The 19888-nt window shown below is 54.7% G+C and overlaps 1 protein-coding gene across 1 annotated transcript in view; it reads left to right on the top strand.

Annotated features, from left to right (window-relative positions):
- The window catches only part of TENT4A (terminal nucleotidyltransferase 4A), a 46084-nt gene that overhangs the window by 8863 nt on the left and 17333 nt on the right, over positions 1-19888 (top strand). The window contains exons 2-3 of the mRNA XM_039842535.1: positions 17619-17742; positions 18937-18983. Of these exons, the coding sequence (XP_039698469.1) occupies positions 17619-17742; positions 18937-18983 (171 nt within the window). The remainder of the gene's footprint in view (positions 1-17618; positions 17743-18936; positions 18984-19888) is intronic.

Raw genomic sequence — 19888 nt, 5'->3', positions numbered from 1 at the left:
AATCAGTAAAAGGTAAAGAAGAGGCCTTCGCAGGTGAACTGGGCCTCAGATACTTCGCTGCCCTATATAGCCCGAGGACAGCATAGTGGGACGAGGGAAGGCGCCCTGCCCCCCGGCCGACCTTCATCCCTGGCCTTGCCCGGGCTTCTGTCGGGGCTTGTGTTCTCGAAGGCTCCCCTCTCAGGTGTGCCTGCGGTGGGCAGCGGTCTCATGCAGCATCCTCTCTGCAGGCCCTTAGACAATATTTAGTTTTTTTGACATCTTCGATTTGCCCAGAGAAGATTCTTTTCTGTATCTGAAGTTTATGAGAATCTGGTAGGTGTGGTCAGCTGCCCGCTCGGGGCCCTGGACGTGGGTCCTTTCTGACTCCGTGCGCGTTTCCTTCCTCTGTCCCCGAGAGAGTCACGGCCTGGAGGAGCAGCCAGGACCCCTTCTCTCTGCAGCTCCAGCCTGACTCGGCACTGCCTGAAGCAGAGCCAGTACCCCCATCTGTCCTGTGGGGACCAGACCATGGGCATCACCCCTCTGGTCGCCTTTCTCTCACTCCGATCTCTTCCTGGAAGCATCACAGGTGGAGGGGAGAGCTTACTGGGAGATCTGCCTCGGAAGGTGCTGGCGCCACCGTGGGCCTTGTCTCCTGAGTGTTCATCTCCTGAGACCTGAGAGGTGTGAGGTCGCCGAGGACAGCAGGAGTCATCACACTGGGCACATTGGCTGCTGCACCAGCAGCCGCATGAACTGTGCTCCCCCCACCCCTCTCCCCCATCCGGCGAGAGCATCACCAGGCCTGCCCGGCGTGCCAGGGCCAGCGGCTCTGCGCGGAGAAGCTGGGCGTCCAGCAGAAGGGGCTGGCTGTGGCGGGAGCGGGGGAAGTTGCGTTGGTCCCCGGTAGACGGGGACAGCAGCGGTGCCCCTTCTCACAGATAGCATGCGGTGGTGACACGATGCCTCCTGGGGTAGTTTTTAAGCAGATATTTTAAGTTAAAAAGTTGATTTTTCATAAGTTTAAGATTGGTATTTCGAGGTAAAGGTTCAGACCTTGTTTTGCTCCTAATATGAAAATTTGGCCCCAGTTTTAAAAGGATTCATGTAAGTGGATCATGAGAGGAGAGAGAACAGTTATCCTTGGAAAGCGAGGACATTCTGGGCTTAGTTTTGTCATTATGGTTTAGGATCTTTTTTTTTTTTCCCAGACGAAAAGGGGTTGCTGTAGTAAAAACCAAACCCCCCTCGGGATGTTCAGTAAGCTCAGTTGCTTGATTCTAATGATGCAGCTGGAGTCAGGCTAGAAGAAGAGGGGTGGCTGAATCACACTAACCAGATTCACAGAAGACCGTGTGAGCCTCGGTGTCACTGGAAATGGCACTGGCCAGTGCGGCTGTGGACAGGCCTGCCCGGAAGGCTCTGGTCACTTGTCAGTGGATTTTCCTCTCGGAGGCACCTGAGTGATGGCAGGTATGCGCTGCTTGACACCTGCCCCCAGTGTGCACATGTCTCCCAAGCGAAGCGGGCCGCGTCTTCCCTGACAGTCTCGGATTTGGACTGCAGCTTAAATTTCTCTTTGTGAGTGTTGCACGCCGCACTAGTTTTCAAGGCTCTGTCACAAATGGCCACAGACTCGGCGCCAGAAAACAGCGCTTGCTCCTCATCTCGCAGTTTCAATGGGTCGGAGTCAGGCGTTGGCTGCTGCGTTCTCTCCTGGAGCTCAGGGCCACCTTGCTTTCCCGGTCCCTGGCTGAATCCAGTCCCCTGTAGTTGCAGGACTGAGACCTCTCATTCCTGCTGTCTGCCAGCTGGGGCCTCTCAGCTGCGTCAGGCCACCTGCATTCCTTGGCTCACGGCCCCTCCATCTTCTAGCTGCGTTCCCTTCCCCTCTGACTGTATGTCGCTGACTGGATGACGCCCTCTGCTTTAAGGGCCCACAAAACTGGGTCAGGCCCACCCAGGGGCCCTGTGTTGTAAAAGCAGGAATAACAGCACACTCCTAGGAGTGGGGTGATCTCCTAGTCACTGGTTCCGGGGATGAAGGTGTAGGTCCTTCTGGGGCTTGCTGCCGCATGCAGGTGTTCTGTAGGTAGACCTGCCCTGCTGGGAAGACAGGTGACAAGGATGTGGCGATTTTCTTTTCCAACACTTCTGTCCCTTGACTGGACTCCAGTCCACCATGATGACCCTTGCCGATCGCTGGTCCTGTCCTGTGACTCAGCTGTCATCACTGAACTTGGGCAGCCAGAGTAACCATATCTATGAGTGCCTTTCTGTGCCTCTCTCATGTAGATGGTTCTTAAAATACGTCATCTAAGAAAGTTTGCAGGATAGCCACATGACCGTCCTTGGCTTCGGAGCATGGAGGTGGCAGCCGAATCCGGTCCCGGGCAAGGCAGGTCTCCGTGCAGAGATTTCTGCGCCTCCACGCCGACAGGCGGGCCAGCCGGGAGCGGCCCTGAGGCTCCCGTGGGCAAGGAGTGTCCGGTCAGCAGCAGCCTCTGCATGGTGGGTGTCTGCTCTTCAGTTCCCAGGGAGCTGCCCGCGTGACCCTTTGGGCTCTTTGGTGGAATTCCCATATGAGTTTGTTTCTGGAGTGATATGATAGCATGTGGGTATCGGCGGGTTCTAGCTTTCCATGTTTGAGAGAGATTTCAGACGATTGTATTGTTTCTGGAATCGGGGTTTCTGAAGGAATGGCTAGGATGCAGGGCTTGAAGGGCAGCGGAAAATCAAATTATTTCTATTTTTGTGCTTTGAACTCTTTGGCGTCTGTTTGCCAGTTCTGAGAGGCATGCGGGTGGCCTTCATCGCTTGGTGAGCCTGCATCGTGCATTCGCGTAGCCTGGTTCACAGGCCTGCTTTTGGATGGTTTCACATGGGTTCTGACTTCTGAGGCTCAGTTTCCCTATCTGTGAAGCAGGCCTGTGACACCCCCTCGCAGGGGCATATTAAACAAAGGGGACTTGGAAGCACTCTGTGAGTCGTCACGTGAGGGATTAGAAAGGCCTTTGCTTTCCTTTTCTCTGAGGAAATTGAAACTAAAACTTCGGTAGTTCTTGTTGCCAACTGGGCAGAAGCCGCCGTTGGCTTGGTTTTCAAAGGCAGACGACTTTTCCTCTTAGGACAGAACTTTCCTCTTGGTGAAACTGCTCCAGATCGAAGTGCCGCGTCTCTGGGGAAGCTGTGGACACAGCCGGGGACCGACCTGACGCTGCGGAAGTACTTTCTGCCTTGAATCAGGGCACGCTGTTCTATTTTAAAAAACTTAAACAATGCCCCAGTAACGTGCTTTCCAGTTTTTAAGTGAGAGCTTTAGGAGTCGTCTTAATGCGTTTTATGAGACGTGCGTGTGTTGCTGCATGTTGTTGTCGTGTGTACACAGCAGAAATGCAGGTTGTGTTATTTCTCTGATCTCGTGTTCTGTGTGTCGTGGAGAAAGCAGAAGCAAGGGACAGGGCCGCAGGTGCTGGGGCAGCACTGCCACGTGCGTGCTCTGTTAGGGCAGAACGCTCGGGTCCTCTGTGCTTCAGCACAGTAGCCACTGGCCACCTGTGGCCACTGAGCACTTGAAATGTGACTGATGTAATCGAGGAGCTGAATTTTAATTGTACTGGATTTAAATTAAAAGAATTTAGGTAGCCTTATGTTTAGGCCGCACCATATTGGAGTAACTTTTGACTCTGTTTGAAACAGTGCTTGATTAACTGTTGCCCAGATAAATCCAAACTCGCAGAACAGCAGAAGCTGTGCTGCCCAGTAAGTTACCACTGGAAAGCTCTAGAAATGGTGATTCTGAGTTTCTAGGGCGAACCCTTTCCAGAGGGCCGCCGTTTCACCGCCGCTGGAAGCGTGGCGTCGCTCTGGCCCGGCGTGCCTCATTCGTGGATGCAGGAGATGGGCCTCGGTACTTCGCGTGCTGCTTTAACGACATCATCCGACAGTGTTCCGGCCGAGCAGTTCCTCCTCAGTCACGCAGCGGCAGCAGCTCAGAGTGTGGGGCCCTGTGGGGCCCGGCTCTGCCGGCGTGTCCCCCGAGTCCTCCGAGCAGGCCCGCGGAGTGGTGCTGACACTCCCGCCTTGACGGAACCAGAGCCTGCACTGCGATTTGGCAACAGGTGCCGCACCTGGAAGTGTCTGTCCAGCGCTGACGTTGGGAGCTCCACGCAGTGCTAAATGAAGGAGTCACCCCCAGAACGTGAGGTGGAAGCCAGCGGCCCGTCCGCCTTGCAGACCTGGTTTACATGTGTCAGCAGAGACCAGGTTCCCAGCGGGCGGGGGCGCTGCCGGAAGGAGTCTGGCAGCAGAGCGCACAGCGAGGAGGCCGGGGGCGCACTGTGGGGACGTCCCAGGGGTGGGAAGCCAGTCCGCCCCTCCCCCACACTGACCCTCCGTTTTCTGAGGCCTTCCAGAACTGGCCTGGAGGGAGGTTGCGGTGGAGGGAGCAGGCCTCCTGCTCTCTGAATTGCTCTAAGGAGTTGCAGTCTGCCAGAAAAGGAGCATTTGCTGAATCGTGGTTCCATCCGAAGTCAGCCGAAGACCAAAGCAGGAGCAGCCGGTGTTTGCAGACTGTGACCTTGGTCGCAGGGGCTGCTTTGGGGCAGAGCCTGCATTCTCCAGTTCTCGACAGCTCATTTAAAGCGGCGCATTAAGCCTCAGTAGATGTAGGCACCTTGCCAGAGGTGCAACTGGTGAGTAAGAGAACCCAGCCTGAAGGATCGGAGGCCCCGCACTTCACCGGTGCCGCCTCGGGGGGTGTGTGTGTGTGCTGAGTTAGGGGCAAGAAGCAAGAACGAGGTGACCAAGTCAAAGTGGGAGCACCGTGCGTTTTGGTTATAGGGCATCTTCTCTAAATTTAAGCAGACATAAGAATTGAAGGACAGCTCTGAAATAATAATCAAAAACATAAGAAGGGAATCTTGCACGGCTCGTGAAATACAGAGAAATTTAAAAATATTGATATAGGTTATGGGAAAAAGCAGAAGGTGAATCTGTCTAAAGAGTGTGGCTCTGTCAAAAACTGACTCACAAGACATTGATGTACAAAACCAGGCACGGTCACGACGGGTAAAAGAATACAGAACCGTGACCAAATTCCAAAGCCTGGGACCCTGTGACAGTTGTCAGCGGGCAAGGCTTGGAATGAACTGCAGCCTGCAAAATCGTTGAGAGTAAAAAGGGCCTTTTAGGGTGGGTTTCAGAGTGAGACCTGAGGAAGTCGAGAGCCTGTGGCGGGCAGGAAGGCTCGCTGCTTGAGCCCGCCTTAGCGGGCGGGAGCTTCAGCTTTTGCTGTGCTCCCCTCAAGCGAGCGGTCTTCAGCACTTGCCACAGTAACAGTCGCCACTGGCCCTACTAAGCTCTCGCCCCTTTACGCAGTGTCTCCCGCGGCCCCCCCGGGACAGGGAGAAGCTCTTGTCCTGCCACTGTACAGATGTGGCAGTGAGGCTGGGGGAGCGACCGGCCCAGGCCCCCCGATCCACAGCCCACCTTGTTAACCGCTGGACCTGGATTGCAGAGAGGGAGCTGTCCAAAGAGGTGTAATCGTAAGAAGACAGTTACGTTCGGTTCCAGTCCTCTGAGCCCAGGTGTGGGTAGACACGGCTTGATCAGAAACATCTCCGTGACGATTAGTGTTCTCTTTAGATACAATTTACTAAGTTATTAATTTTGCCTGAAAGTTTAACGTCCAACTTCAGATAGGAACACCAGTTTAAAGAAACAGACTAAGACTAAGAACATAAAAAAAGATGATGAAAATCTTAAGTGGTTAAGTGATAAAAAGAATCAGTGGAAGTTTTAGTGAAACTGTGGTGATTTGCGTGCTGCTGCGTAGGGGACAGACGTCGGCCCGTGCTGTGGGCTGAATGGCGTCCCTCCAATTTGGCACGTTGAAGCCCCGTCCCACTGTGATGGTGTTTCGGGCTGGGCCTTCGGGAAGGGATGAGGTTTAGACGGGTCGTGAGGGTGGGGCCTCCTCGTGGGATTAGAGCCCCCATGCGGGGCAGCCGGGGAGCTCGCTCTTCTCTTCCCAGCACACGGGGACGCAGCGAGAGGGCGGCCCGCTCACCTGGCCACGCGGGCACCCTGACCCTGGACCTCCGGCGTCCAGCACTGTGGGAAGTGAACGTCAGCTGTGTCAGCTTCCCCGTCTGTGGCATCCTCCCGATCTTCCCACTCCTGGTTCGCATTATGTTGTGTGTCAGCATGAGTTAGGCATTTGGGTTTTGTTCTGTCATTATAATCACTGCCATTTACTGAGCCCCGACTCAGCGCCAGGCCGTATTCTTTGTCCGGATTCATTAAATCCTCATGACAGTGCCATGTTGGAGGTCCCAGGGAGGTGGGGGTACCATTGGCATCCTCGCATTTCCCGTGAAGAAATGGGGCACAGGGCCGCTGAGGGTCCTGCCAGTTCCCGTAGCTGGAAAGCAGGGGGCCTCCCTGACCTGGGCAGCCCGGTTCCGAGGATTCTGCACGTGGACGTCCCGCTCCCCAGCTGTCCGGCTCCTGCCCTTCAGCTTGTCGGGGTCTGTCGCCTGCGTGGAGTGGCCCAGGATTCCAAGGAGGGGCTGACCGGTGCGGTGCTCCCTGCAGCCTGCCGTGTGCCCGAGCGACAGGTCTCTCGCCTCAGAGCCTCTCCTGGCGCGTGGTGTCCCTGGCTCTGACCGCTGTGGGGAACGCTGAGGCAGGTCCCAGGTCCCAGACGTGGACGCCCTTGGGCCTTCCCCGCTCTGTCCAGTCCAGGTGGCCCGCAGGGGCTCGGCAGGCCCTCCGCCAGGTGGGTCCCCGCGGGCTTCTGCTCTCGGGCTCTGGGGTGACCGGCCCATCAGGACAGCAGTGCCGCTGAGAGGCCGTGCGGTCTGCCGTGGCCGCTGACTAGTCAGGGCCAGGTTGCCGGCCTGCGGGGAGGGAGCAGCCCAGCGCAGGGGCGGAGGAGGGCTGTGGGTCCTGGAGGGCTGTGGGAGGCCGAGGCCCCTGGAGTGTCCAGATGGAGCCGGCTGGGCCGTTGGCCCCGGAGCGGGAGGATGGCGATGACGTGGTGGTCGGGCTCACACCCGCTGAAGCGTGTCTGTCGTGCAGTGCCTAGAGCAAGCCAGCAGCCGGCAGATGGTGGCTGCTCACGAGATACCGAAACGGCAGCGCCACTGTGAATTTCAGTGTTTTCCCGCGACGCCTGCGTGCGGCCTCGGCGTTCCGCTGGGCACAGCCCTCCGACGAGAGCTGGTCGGAGGGGAGCCTGCTGGCCGTGTTGGCGTGGCCGGAGAGTTGGGGTGCTTGACAGGACGCCCTGTTCTCACACTCGTCTCCTCCAGGGTCAGTCTTCCGCTTCTGCGATCGTGGGGTGGCTTCTTCGGGATCTCCATCTTTTTGGGGATGTACGCTGTGTGTGGGGTAGCTTCCTGAAGCAGTGACTTGGCGGCACTGGAACCAGAGCTTCAGTGCTGTGTGGCCTTTCAGCCCGGCTGGACCTCGGAGCCGAGCAGGTGTGGGTGTCCCCAGGGTGTCCCCAGGACCTCCCCGGTGTGACCGAGCAAGGAGCGGAAGCCCTCGCTGGTGTGACGTCACCGTCAAGGCGGAAGGAGGCCAGATGCTTAAAGAAGACTAAAGATAAGCACAGTAACATCTGCCCTTTGACCTTTGGTGGTGGTAAAGTCAGTGTCACTTAGTAAAGCTGAAATAATAACTTTTTTAGGTTATGATTATAAAAACAATAATGTACTTATTGAAGAAACCTGGGAAATACAGAAGAGAAACTTCCCTTAATTTTCGTGCTAACACTTGGTCATAATTTCTTCTGTTGTCTTGAAAAGTGCTTTAGTATGTTGCAAAGGTATCATTCTGCATTTTTTGCTTAAATCTAGTTTTAGATGAGTGGTTCCTGTCATTGCAAAGATCTTCTAAAAGTTTTTAAATATCGTGTGGACATATATTAGTTCCTAAATAATTAGAGATCTATCTAATATTTTGTAAAGGGACCACGGTGAGCCTGTGTACTGTGTTAGGTTGAGTCACCTAAGTGTGGCTTCCCAGCCCTGTGCTGAACGCTTGAGTTCGAGAGGTACATGGGTGTGAGTGCTGGTCACATGATCCTGGCCCAGATACCGTCTGTGTAACGAGCACTTAGTTTGCTCACCGTAAAATGGAGAGAGAGGGTAGTGTTTGCTCTGTTGCAGACACTGGTAGTGTGGGCGGTATTGTGAGCATCTCAGAGTATTAATGTTGCCAGACTCCTCAGCTTACTTCCTCGAAAGATCATCCCAGCTCACCTTCCCTTCAAGGCTAAGGATTTCAAAGGTGATCCGGCTACTTGAGGTAGCAAGCAAGGCTGGGGATGCTGGCTTTCAGATGCTGCCACGTGCTCCCCTCTGAGCACCTTAGAGGTGGCCTGCACTGGTCTGTAATCTTAGGGCTGGGTGGCAGGTGGCCTGAGCCAGCACAGGAGGGAGCCAGCACATGGCTCAGCAAAGCGCCTTCTTGGCCTCTCCTTGTGCCCCAGCAGCTCTCCAGCCTGTGAACCCCTCCACCGCCTCGGGGGTTCCTTAGGACACCCCTGTCAGGTGTCCTCTCCAGCAGTGGGTCCTGATGAGACGTGTTCAGTTAAATACTTTGCCTGGCTGAATCGTTGGCTTGTGGCATGTGAGCTCTTGCTTCTGTTCTGGGGGGAAGAGAAGATGGTCGTGGTTCTCTGGTCTCCAGGTGGCCCCAGGGCCTTTGCTTGGCCTTTGCCGTGCGCTTGGGTTTGCCCTATGAAGAGTGTCCTTTCCTCTGCTCATCTCCGATTAGGTTCTGACGTCTCCCTGCACCCGAAGTACACGTGACTGATCCCAGGAGGGGTCTTGAAGGGCAGCGGGGGGAAGCGCACTCCAGCTGGCAGCTGAACGTGCCTGGATCAGAGTTACTGCGCTGATCCCGGAGCTGCACGGCCCTCTGGCCTGCCCCATGTCGTGCGTGCTCTGTGGTCTTAGCCTTTTAACCCCGGGTGCCCTGGCCAGCCCCACAGCGGCAGTGCCCTTCCAGCCCAGTCCCTGCCCGCTCCTCCTTCAGGGAGCCGCACCCTCCTCCTGCCTGCTGCTTAGCTCAGGCCCCTCCCTCTGCGGCGGCCTCATTCTTCCATTAACATTTTTGAGACCACGCGCACGTGTAGCTTTGTTGAAAGCTGAGCAAAGACAGGTGCACAGGTAGGTCTCCGCGAGGAGTGGTGAGACACTGTAGGTCAGACTGCGGGCAGGCCGATGGGACCCAGGCTTGGCAGCTGCCGCACTAACAGCGTAAAGGACCAGTCTGCAAGCACGCGAGGTCTCTAACTTGCAGTTTCAGTTAGTTTCCCTCCACTTTTGAGCTTAGATTAAAAAACAAACCTTTGAAGGCCTTACGCAAAGTTTTCCAAATAGTAGGAGCAGGTGCCAATTGTCTTGTCCCATTATTAAAACTCAGTCGGAATGACTTAGCTCATTACCTGCAGCAGTAAACAGGTACTGACAGCGGACAGTCCGCCCCTGACAGTAGAAGTGGTTTGGTCCCTCCCTCGTGGGCGTCTGCACTTGGCATTCGCTTATCAGCAGCCCGCTCTTTGTGGTTACGAAGCGGGCGCTCAGTGGACCCATCTGCGGGCAGCGGGCCCTGAATCCGTGGTGTCACTGTGGTGGCATCGGCGCGTGCTTCACCGTCTACAGCGCTCCAGCTGGTAACTGCACATATTTTCATAAAGGCATTGTTTTTGGCAAAAAAGCGGACAGTGAACTTTGTGGAGCCGAGGGGAGGCAGCTCCAATTTCTGAGAAGTCGCTGGCGTTTTAAGGCTTTTGAAGGTGTGAGGGAGAGATGGAGGGGAAGAGTTCCTAGTGTTTTCTACCACATTTTACATCGTAGTGGAGAAGCCTGGCTTTCCCAAGCACTCGGGGTTGATGGGGCTCGTGCGGGATGTAAAGGGTGCACCGCCATGCCTGGTCCACAGTGGGGACAGGGACTCTGGGGCCAGTGGGGAGAGTTCTGATTTCGGTGAGGTGGGAAGCTTGGACCCTGTGAACACTTCAGAGCAGAGCTGGGGCTGAGTGGGTTCAGGTGCTGGAACTTCTTGTGAGCACATCAGGGGAGGGTGCGTGCGTTCACGTGGCCTCTCTTCTTTAAGGAAACGAATACAGTATGAACTCTGACCTTGGCTTTGCTCAGGAGTAGCCACAGGACGTGGGAGCCGGGCAGCGGGCAGACCCGCGTCTGGGACCGAGCTGCGTGTTTCCTTCACCCTTTTTATTCCCACAGTCATATTTTTCAAACGCACGTCTCTTGTTCTCGCTTCGTGTCTCTTGGTTCTTCACGTCCTTTACCTGGTGCAGCACATGTGACTGTCCTTGGTCAACTACGAAGAGGTCACCTTTGAGCATCCAGACTGTGCTGGGGCTGGGAGCGCGGAAGGAGCCAGCTGTGCCTGGGGCCAGGTACCAAGTTGGCTGCTGGGGTGGCGCTGAAACAGGGAGGTAGGGGCCACCCCACCCACCCCCCCCGCCCAGAGCCACCCGAGTCTCCCAGCTTTGATTCAGATTTAGACACAGCTGGGAACGATGTTTCTGCCAGCTTAGCCTCTGAAATCACAATCATCCCCTGAAATGGTCATCTGTTTTCATTGGTAGCTTCATTAGCTCTAAAATGAGATAGTTGGATTCTCTAACCAAATATCTGTCTTTCTCTCTTTAAAACAGCTGATCGAGGCAGGTTTTATAAATATTTACAGCAATCACATATCAGATACTCAGATACTAAAATATTGCTGGTCTTGATATTTGGTACGAAAAGCAGAAGTTAATTTTGGAAATGTACTAAAAATTGAGAAGTCAGTCATTACCTTTTGAATGAATGGGTCTGGACTCTTATAACACCTATTAGATGAAAAGTGTGTTCTCATTTTTGAAAGATCTTTATTTTCTAATATTTAGTTTAAAAGGACATTAGAAAGTAATGCTTTAGAAGTCTGTTCTCTAGTAGTTCCATGATTAAAAACTAAAATTCATTGAAAATCTGGTTTCACCATTGCCATCTTAAAATAACCAGAAAATGAACCATTCGCGCCTTTGTCCATTGTGGTGGATCAGCTTGAGAGTCTTCCAGATTGAATCTCAGAGTTGCACCTGAACTGTAAGGGCCAGTTAGCCATGGCAGAGTCTTGGAATTCTCAGAGTCAGGCCATCCGAGGTGAGCCACATCCCTGCACCTGATGCTTGCAGCGGTCCCAACCTAAGATGAGGCCAGAGTTGCCACCTCCAAGCAGCAGAAGCTCTGCCCCCAGCTGTTAGCTCTTTGGGCCTCACAGCAGTCGGCGCACTGGCTTCTCGGCTTTGGCTGAGGGCTGGGTGCACAGAGGTTTGCGGAGGTCACTCAGTGCCCCTTGGCTGGAGAGGGGCGGGGGGAGCCTCACACCCCAGTGGGTCCTCGCTGTCACTGTTGCTGCCTCCCCAGGATGCCCTGTGGTCAACATCATTCCCATATTTTGTTGGATCTGAGGTGCAATTACTTGCAAAAAGTTGAACTGTTTGAAATTGTTGTTCTTGTGGGTCAGAAATATAGACAACTTCCTGTAGATCAACTGACTTTAAAAAGATGCCCGTTACAAAGTGTACTACGAAGAAGGAAAAACGTTCACTCAGAAACGGCTCCAGGCCCAGCCATTGATTGAAAGGTGCAGCCGGATTCAGACCAGTTAAAGCGTTAAGGAAAAGGTGCCTTTTAGGGACGATGCAAGAGAAGCGCTTTGCTCAGTCCCACAGTTACGTCAGTGACTGGAAAAACACCCTCATCAGGCATCATTGTTACTAACTTCTCTCGTTAAGCTGTTAAACCACAGTTTTGTAACTGTAGCAATAAGTGTTTAAATTATATCAGGAACTATAATGCTTAGTTTTGACAGACACGGTTCTTGTTTGTCCACATGTAGAACTGAGATTTTAAAATGTTTATTTTAGAGAAAATTTGGAGGGAGGAGTTTGTGATCTGCTAGAAAGTGTGTTTTGTCTCTTGGTCGCCCCGAAGGGTGTGCAGGTGGAGGGGTGCTCAGGTCAGGCCTGGCGCCCCCGGGGGAGCCACTTCTTACTTCCTGGGCTTCTGTGCCTTGGAGGATGAAAAGAAGGGGTGAGGGTCTGGGAGAGGAGACGGAGCCCATGGTCCAGTTTTGGAACACTTCAGGCAATGTGTTGTGGGCGGCGTGTCCACGTCAGCTGTCTGCCGAGTTCGGTGTTGCCCAACTGCCTCTCTCGAGTTAAAGAAGAAGCGGCGAGAGCTGAACTGTCCCACACGGTAGCCACGGGCCCCGTCTGACTGCTGAGATTTCAATGAAGGAAATGAGAAATGGAGGGTGTCGGTTGCACTAGCCCTTTCCAGGCGCTCCGTGGGCACCCCCCACCCCCATCGCAGGAAGTCCTCTCCACAGCGCCCTGCGGGATTCGGGGGTCACGGCCGTCCTCTCCCTGGGGCGGCGCTGCTAGCCTGTGCGTCTCTGCTCCCCGTCTCTACCCGCACTGGTGGTGGGGTGTGGCCTCCTCAACCCGCGCCAGGCAAACCACTGGACTCGAAGCTCGCTGCTTCTCAGGAGCCGGAGTGGCACGTGCCCTTGGGTTTAGAAGGCTGGCCGACTTGATGGTCTTTTTTGTAAATTAAGGAGTCTATATTCACTGTGAAAATTAGAAAATGCACACAAGCAAAAAGTATAAAAATCACACGTAATCTTACCGTCTAGAAATACACTGGACGGTTGCGTTCAGCATTTTGCTGTTTCCCGTAGGTAAATATGGGTGAGCGTTGGTGCGACGACCATTCTCAAGGGTGACGTTTGTGTACGGCCTCGCTTTTCTTCTAAAGAATGTAATTATCTTTTTTCCTTTCCCTTCTAATATATATATTTACATATTTTATACGTGTGTGTACACACACATGCATGCACGCACACGATGTGCACATTCTTATAAAACCTCAAGTTGTGCAGAGGGTGCAGCTTGCGCGGCTCCTGGGCAGGGCGCGGCGGGCAGGTTGCCTGCAGGTGGCCGTGGGCTGCACCTGCGGCCGGGCCTGCGCACCTGAGTGCGGCCGTGTCCTTGTTTTGTCCTCACGCCGACAGTGTCGAGGGGTCTTCCCCTACCAGCGCACGCATCTTCCTCGTTCCTGACGAGTGGACAGTGTCTCGTCATGTGGGCCACATGCACGTGAGCGGTGGCGCTGCAGCCGGTGCACCTGACAGAGTCTGGTGTGTATGAGTGTTTCCAGGAGTGGAATCGCAGGCCTCGGGGGCGCCTTTTTCAGCCTTTTGATAAGCTGCCAAGTTCCCCCAGAGCTTGCCAGGCCCCCGATACCTGTGCACTGGGTCAGAGGCTGCTCTTTCTGCCTAGTCCGATTCTTCACATATCTACCTTGTACAGGTGTCATTTGCGTTTGAATTTGTTTACACTCAACATGTTTTTTGATAGAAAGTCCTTCAAGTTCGAGATAGTTGATAGCTTCCTGTGTTTTCTTTGGGTAAAAATTTTAACTCTGCATCTAACTATCTTCAAATGTAGAACAAGGTGGGGCTCTAACTTCACTGTTTTTAGGCTGCTCCGTCAGGGTAAAGTTTGGCTACAAAGTACCACAAGTCCTGGATAGCAGTCTGATCCCATCAGAGTCTGGCCCGCCTTCTAACTCCGCACCTGGCAGCTCTTCTCAGAGCCACATGGGGACTGTGTGTCTGGAGCCCGGCTCAGCTCCAGGACAGACAGAGAAAGGCGAAAGGGCTGTGGGGTTGCTCCCTCTTAAGAAACCTTCCAAGAACTTCTGGTAACTCGCGCCTGAAGTTGCTGGAGATGGTGGTCTGTGTGGCCTCTTGCACACGAGGTGGGTGGCCTGTGGCCTCTGCCACTGAAGCAGAGTGGGGACAGGCTCCCAGGGCCTCCTGACCAATGATGCGCAGTTTTCTGCCAGTTTGAGATACCAGCTCTGTGAATCCCGTTAGGTATTTTTCTGTGATGGTCACAGCCTAGAAATCTCCTTGGATCATGTGGGGACTGAATGGTGGTGGGCTGACATTGAACTCTGATCGATGACAATGACTGAATCGTCTGTGGTAAAGGAGATTTGGTGTGGTTTTACGTAGACATCTTATCAGCTGTGGGATTTCTTTGAGGTTTCGACAGGTGAAAAGAGTAAACTTCATTTTCATTTTGAGGAGAAATGGCCACAGCTCTTTATGAATATGATTCTGTGACTCTCTTGGGAGAATGGAGCACGTGGCTGTATCAGCATTGGAAGTAACAGAGGAATGAAGTGATCTTTGCAGTATCTGACGCGGGCGGCTGGACGTGTGGCCGATAGCACCTAGCTGTGAAAGTACGTTGTCCCAGCCAGAACATGCAGCTCCTTAAAGTGATGAGAACTACGTGTAATGCTAGTATTGGATGACGTAATCCAAACTATTTTGTTTAGCACTGTTTACATTTCTGAAAGGGTAGCTCGCCATTTAAATGGGTTCAGCTAATCAAGTTTGCCGCTCCAGGGGCAAACACTGTTTCTTGGAATGTGAGCCGCTCTCCTCCTATAGGTCAGTGGGCCCCTTCCCTGGGCAGAGACAGACTCCAGCCCATCACCGCCGGCCGGCCGTGTGAGTGCGGGGTGGGAGAGGGGTGAGTGCCAGGCATGGGGTGGTGGGTGGGGGAGGGGAGGGCACGGCTTTGCCTGTCCTGCGGCTGCTGTTGAGCTATTCCGACCGCACCATTCCTTCTGGGCTGGACAGGGGTCCCCCCACCCTGCCTGACCCCCCGGCCCTCACCCAGCCCTCACCTGGCCCTCAGTGCTCCCAGTGCCCTTCGAGGGTTCCACGAGGAGCCCCAGCAGGGGAGGCAGTGCGGTGGCTCTGCAAGTCTAGCCAGAGGTCATGAAGGCTGTCAGACTGTCCAGTGTCTGTCAGGTCCGAAGGTGCCATCCCACCCCAGAGCGACATTGTCCTTGGGTGGTTCCCGGAGTTGTAGGGCCTTTAAGGCCCCTGCTGGCCTCAAGGAAGGGCCAGCGGGGCTCGGCCGGCCAGAGCTTCCAGCCGGCTCGCCAGCAGTGTCCCTTGTGTCCTCGGAAGCCGGAGCTGCAGTCCTCCTCCCGCGTGACGGTTCTCACGGCCGTTGCTAACTTGGAGAGCCAAGTTACACACACTTGGAGTAGGTATGTTACCGGCGCGTCTTCCTGGTGGAGACGGCACTGTGTGTCCATGTGGCACCCCTTCCTGCTCTGGTGACATGGGCATGCTGCGACCCTGTCAGTCTCTCCCAAAATACGGGGGAGGGGGTGGTAGGCCACTCCTCATGTCACGAGCCACTCAAGAAGCCCGTGAGCAAGCTGGCAGTGTCGCGCTGGCCGTGCAGGCCCCCTTCGCCCTCTGTCCATTCCTGGCGCCTCCAGGGCGCTGAGGGCAGGGGAGAGAAGAGGAGGGACCGTTCTGTGTTGTTATTTCGGGTGCACGCAACTTGAGAGGACGCCGACCGCACGTCTGCTGTGCAGGTGCTGAGCTGCCGGGACGTTTAGCACACCGGAGTGCCCTGCGTACGCCGCCATCGAGTGTGTTCTGCTCGTGGGCGTCGATAGCGTGAGCGCGCTGGCTTTGGCCTCTTCCACGACCTCGGGTCAGTTGTCGAATGACGTTAGGCCTGTAACTGTGCTTTTTTATCTCCGACTTTCTGTGCTCCTGTCGTTATCGGGACAGAACTAAGGGGCGCAGGGGAGCACGTGCCCTTAGCACTTCTAGCACCCCAGCTTCACACCCCAGGGACGGCTGTGTGGCAGCCCGGTGCCTCTCTGGACAGCTCGCCTCAGTGGTGGCCTGCTAACTGGGAGGCGGGCGTTCACCTGCTGACGAGACACACCAGTCCTGCGCAGAGCGCTGCCAAGCAGCGGGGCGTTTTAGGGTGGCATCTCGGACGTCAGCGTGCCTGCCGAGCTGCGGAGAGACGCACTGAATACTTACCGTGTGGCCGGTGCTCAGGGCCTGCCGGAGACTTAGCACGTGGCCGGTGCTCAGGGCCTGCCGGAGACTTCGCGCGTGGCCGGTGCTCAGGGCCTGCTGGATCCTTAGCGTGTGGCCGGTGCCCAGGGCCCGCCGGAGCGCTAGGAGCTTCGCCCTTCCCAGCTCGGAAAGCTTGCTGCACTTCAGTGTTGTGCGAGGTGACACCTTTTCAGCTTTATTGAAAACTGGATCCTGGCTGGCCGAATTGGCCGCGTGTTTGGGGCGAGGTTTTCTTTTTTCTTTTTTCTTTTAATTGAAAATGGTGGACAAAATTAGCTTCCAGTGATGGCCTCACCGGCGATGCAGATGCATCGCGAGCAGGGTGTCGAGGAGCCCGCCGTGTGCCATCGGTGGCCTCACGTAGCCTTCAGACCCGCCACGCGTGTGAGGGTCACCCCAAATGGATTTTGGGGGTGGGAGAGGCAGTACTTCCTGTGAGAGAGTCGAAGTCGACCTTGGACAGGTGCCCCTGTGAGGCAGCACGGAAGGCGGTAGCACCTAATTGTTACCCGGTACCGTGGTAACGCGGCACTAATAGGTCCTGTTGGGGAGTGTTGCCTTCTCTCACGTGGACTGTTTGCTAGGTATCGAGCTAACATTGCTACTGTAATGTTATCACTGAGCTCATTTTATTCTGTCTTTAGTTACTTCTAAACAAGCTTGGAAAGGAAGCAGGCGGAGTGATTTGTTGTGATTCCTGGGGTCCAGCCGTCTGGCTCCCCGCCCCACCCCCCACTCTGCCTGGGCCCTTTACTTAATCTCTGAACATAATGGAGGACGACTGTCCTGCTGTCACCCTTCCTCCGGAGGGTCTGCGGGTCTCTTTGGCCCTGACATGCAGCTCCACGACCGGCTGCTCCCTGGCCAGGACTGGCTTTGTCGCCCACGGGCTGATGGTAATAGAAGCGACTTTTGAGGGGTGAGGCAGCATTTGGGGCTCACTCCTCTCCCCCAGAGACTGTTAGGAAGGACGAGGGGGCCGCACCGACTCTCGCCGAGGGCGTTCAGTTGTTGACCTTGTCGCAGATTGAGCGCTTGCGTGTTGAACCCAATGGGGCTTTTCTGCCTCCAGGGACAGCGTTTCTGTGTGACGAGGTTGGGAGGCACTGCACACTGGATCGAGCAGATCCGCAGCGGGGGGCAGACCCCTACTGCTGTCACTGGACCGTCGGGCTTCCTGAGGACGCGTGTCTTCTTGTCCCGCAGGCCCCTGTCCCTCGCCTTGACCTGTCAGACCCGCGCACGCTCCGAGGTGCTGGGACTCGGAGCCCGCCGGAGCAGGGGCGGCGTGCCCGGCGCGGCCGTTTCCCCCGGCTGCACCCACCAGTGGGAATCGTCTTCCGTCTTCCAGGGGCGGATTTCTCTGCTTCTTAAAGTCAACGGAACGGCGCTTGCGGACAAGTCTCGCAGCGCCAGTGGGGCGTTCTGTGTGCGGTGCCGATGAAATGCGCTCAGTCTGCGGCGTAAACAGCCCTGCGGAGTCGGTCTGCCAGGCTGCGCATTTCACCTCGCTCCCTGCTGCCAGGGTCGCGGGTGGCCACAAACCCACGGCAGCGTCGCCTCTCCAAGAACCGCGGGGGATGCGGCGAAGCCTGATTGTGACTCTGGTGTGCTTTCTCTTTGTCCACTAGGCTCCACGAGGAAATCATCGACTTTTACAACTTCATGTCCCCTTGTCCTGAAGAAGCGGCCATGAGGAGAGAGGTGGTGGGACGGATCGAGACTGTGGTCAAGGACCTCTGGCCCGCGGCCGATGTGGGTATTGTTTTTATCCCGTGTGGCGTGTGAGTAGACATGAGCACCCAAGGCTATAAGGGTCGGTCAGGTGTGGCCCTGGGCCAGCAGCAGCCATCGCCTGCCAGCGTGTTCAAAACGCACCGGGAGGCAGGGCGAGTGTCACACGCGCCCCGCAGGTGGGCCTGGCTGCTCTGCCCGGGGACGTGTCTGGAATGCACGATGATTTCGATGATTTCGATGATTTCGCTTGTTTTAAATTCATCTCGAGGCTAGATGTTTCACCCCTGCCCCCACCGCTCCTCGTAGCAGAAGTTCATTTCCGTGAAACTCGAAAGTGTTTCCTCATTCGGCACTTCACAGGATCCGCTGAGCTGAGGCCATGGGCACTTCCAGTGCTTGGCACAGGCCGCACTGGACCTGTCCTTTGGTCACGGAATGACAGCCGGCCACAGGCTTCTGTCCTAATCAGTCAGCCTTCCCTGCCAGTGGCCGATGACTGTGACGGTGACCCAGTGACGGCGTTGTGCTGGGCTGCTGACGGGCATGTGTGCGCTCAGTGGGCCAGGCAGCAGCCTGATTGTCCTCTTTGAAAGTGACGTATGACGTCTCTGGCTTTAAGCCGTAGTGTCCTGGAACAGTGCCCCAGCTCTGCCCCTTAGCTGTGAGGCTGAAGGTTTTGTTGGGGAGTCTGAATCAGGCTTTGAAAAGTCCTTGGATTTCAGCAGGTGTGGGCAAGGCCAGTAATTGTTTCATCTCTTAATGCTGCGTTTAAATTTCTTTTGGGGACAAGTTTTTTATATATAAATTATTTTTTATCTTTTAATTACAATTGACTTACAATATTACATCAGTTTCTTGTGTACAGCGTAGTGGTTAGATATTTATGTAACTTACGAAGTGATCCCCCTGATAAATCTGGTTCCCACCTGGCAGCACACGTAGTTAGTAACAATATTATTGACTATTCGCTGTGCTGTACGTTACATCCCCGTGACTGTTTTTATAACTGGCCATTCGTATTTCCTAATTTGGGGGTCGGTATTTAACTTACAGATTAAGAAAATTTTGTTGAATTGTTTTTTGGTGCCGCTCCCGCCGTGTGCGGGGCAGTTTTAATTTTACCCGGAGTAGGCGCGAGGCCTTTCAGTGAGAAGGTCGGGGGACGACGGCTTGAGTTGTCATCTGTTCTAAGACAGTCGTTCGTTCTTTCAGGTGCAGATATTTGGCAGCTTTAGTACTGGTCTCTATCTTCCCACTAGGTGAGTGCTGGGGGTTAGCGTTTATGGTTGTAGAGGGGAGGGCCGGGCAATGCGTGCGTATCTATATTAAGGGCTAAAAGTTGGTTCCTTGCGTTCAAGTCTAAGGCTAGGAGTACGAGCTAAAGGGAGAGACTCTGGATCACGGAGGGGAAATTGGAGGAAATAAAATTTAATTTACTGTGGTGGTAATTGATCGCTTGGTATTTTCCCTCTCGCACTTGGTTTGATGGATTACAGAAATGCTGGACTCTAGAAATAGGTGAGAGAGAGGACCGGGGAAGAACATGCAGTGGAAATTGTCCTAATATTTTTGGATATGGTTTCAAAATTTTCATCTTACGTTTCAGTGAAGATTCAAGCAAAATTCTAATTAAACATTACCTTCTTAGGATTTTTATTTTATAGAAAAATGTCAAACAAGTTTGCATTCTCCAGTGTTTCCTCAACAAAGACTCTTAATATCCAAATCAATTTTACGTGTGTTGTTTCATTAAAAGTTTATTTTCTCTTAACGCGCTGTTAGCATTTGGTCACTAACGAGGCTGTAATCTCAGGATTTGGAGCGGGCAGGGCCGTGGGGAATAGAACAGGTTCGAGGTGTTGGGGAGTCCTGGGTCAGCAAGGGAGTCCTGACCCAGTGTAGGCAGCACAGAAGCGAGGACCCGGAAACCCCAGGGGCCAGGCCCATTCACTTCGGTCCCTAATTGCCGAGGGAGGCCGGGAGGCTCTTCAGCCCTTCTGCCTCCCATCCTCGTGTCGCAGACACTTCGCGAGCTGCGTTTTCTCTCCCCGGGAGGGCTGGGCTTCACGGGGTGTGTCTGGCCCCTGCAGGAGGGCCAGGCGTGGGCGCTGGGGCACCGGTCCAGCCCACAGGCCTGCATGACCGCATAGTGAGGCGAGCAGTG

This window comes from Pteropus medius, unplaced genomic scaffold, assembly GCF_902729225.1.
Source record: "Pteropus medius unplaced genomic scaffold, Ma_sr-lr_union100, whole genome shotgun sequence".
NCBI classification, from domain to species: Eukaryota; Metazoa; Chordata; class Mammalia; order Chiroptera; family Pteropodidae; genus Pteropus; species Pteropus medius.
The sequence above is the reverse complement of the archived record's forward strand: the minus strand, read 5'-3'. Positions and strand labels throughout refer to the sequence as shown.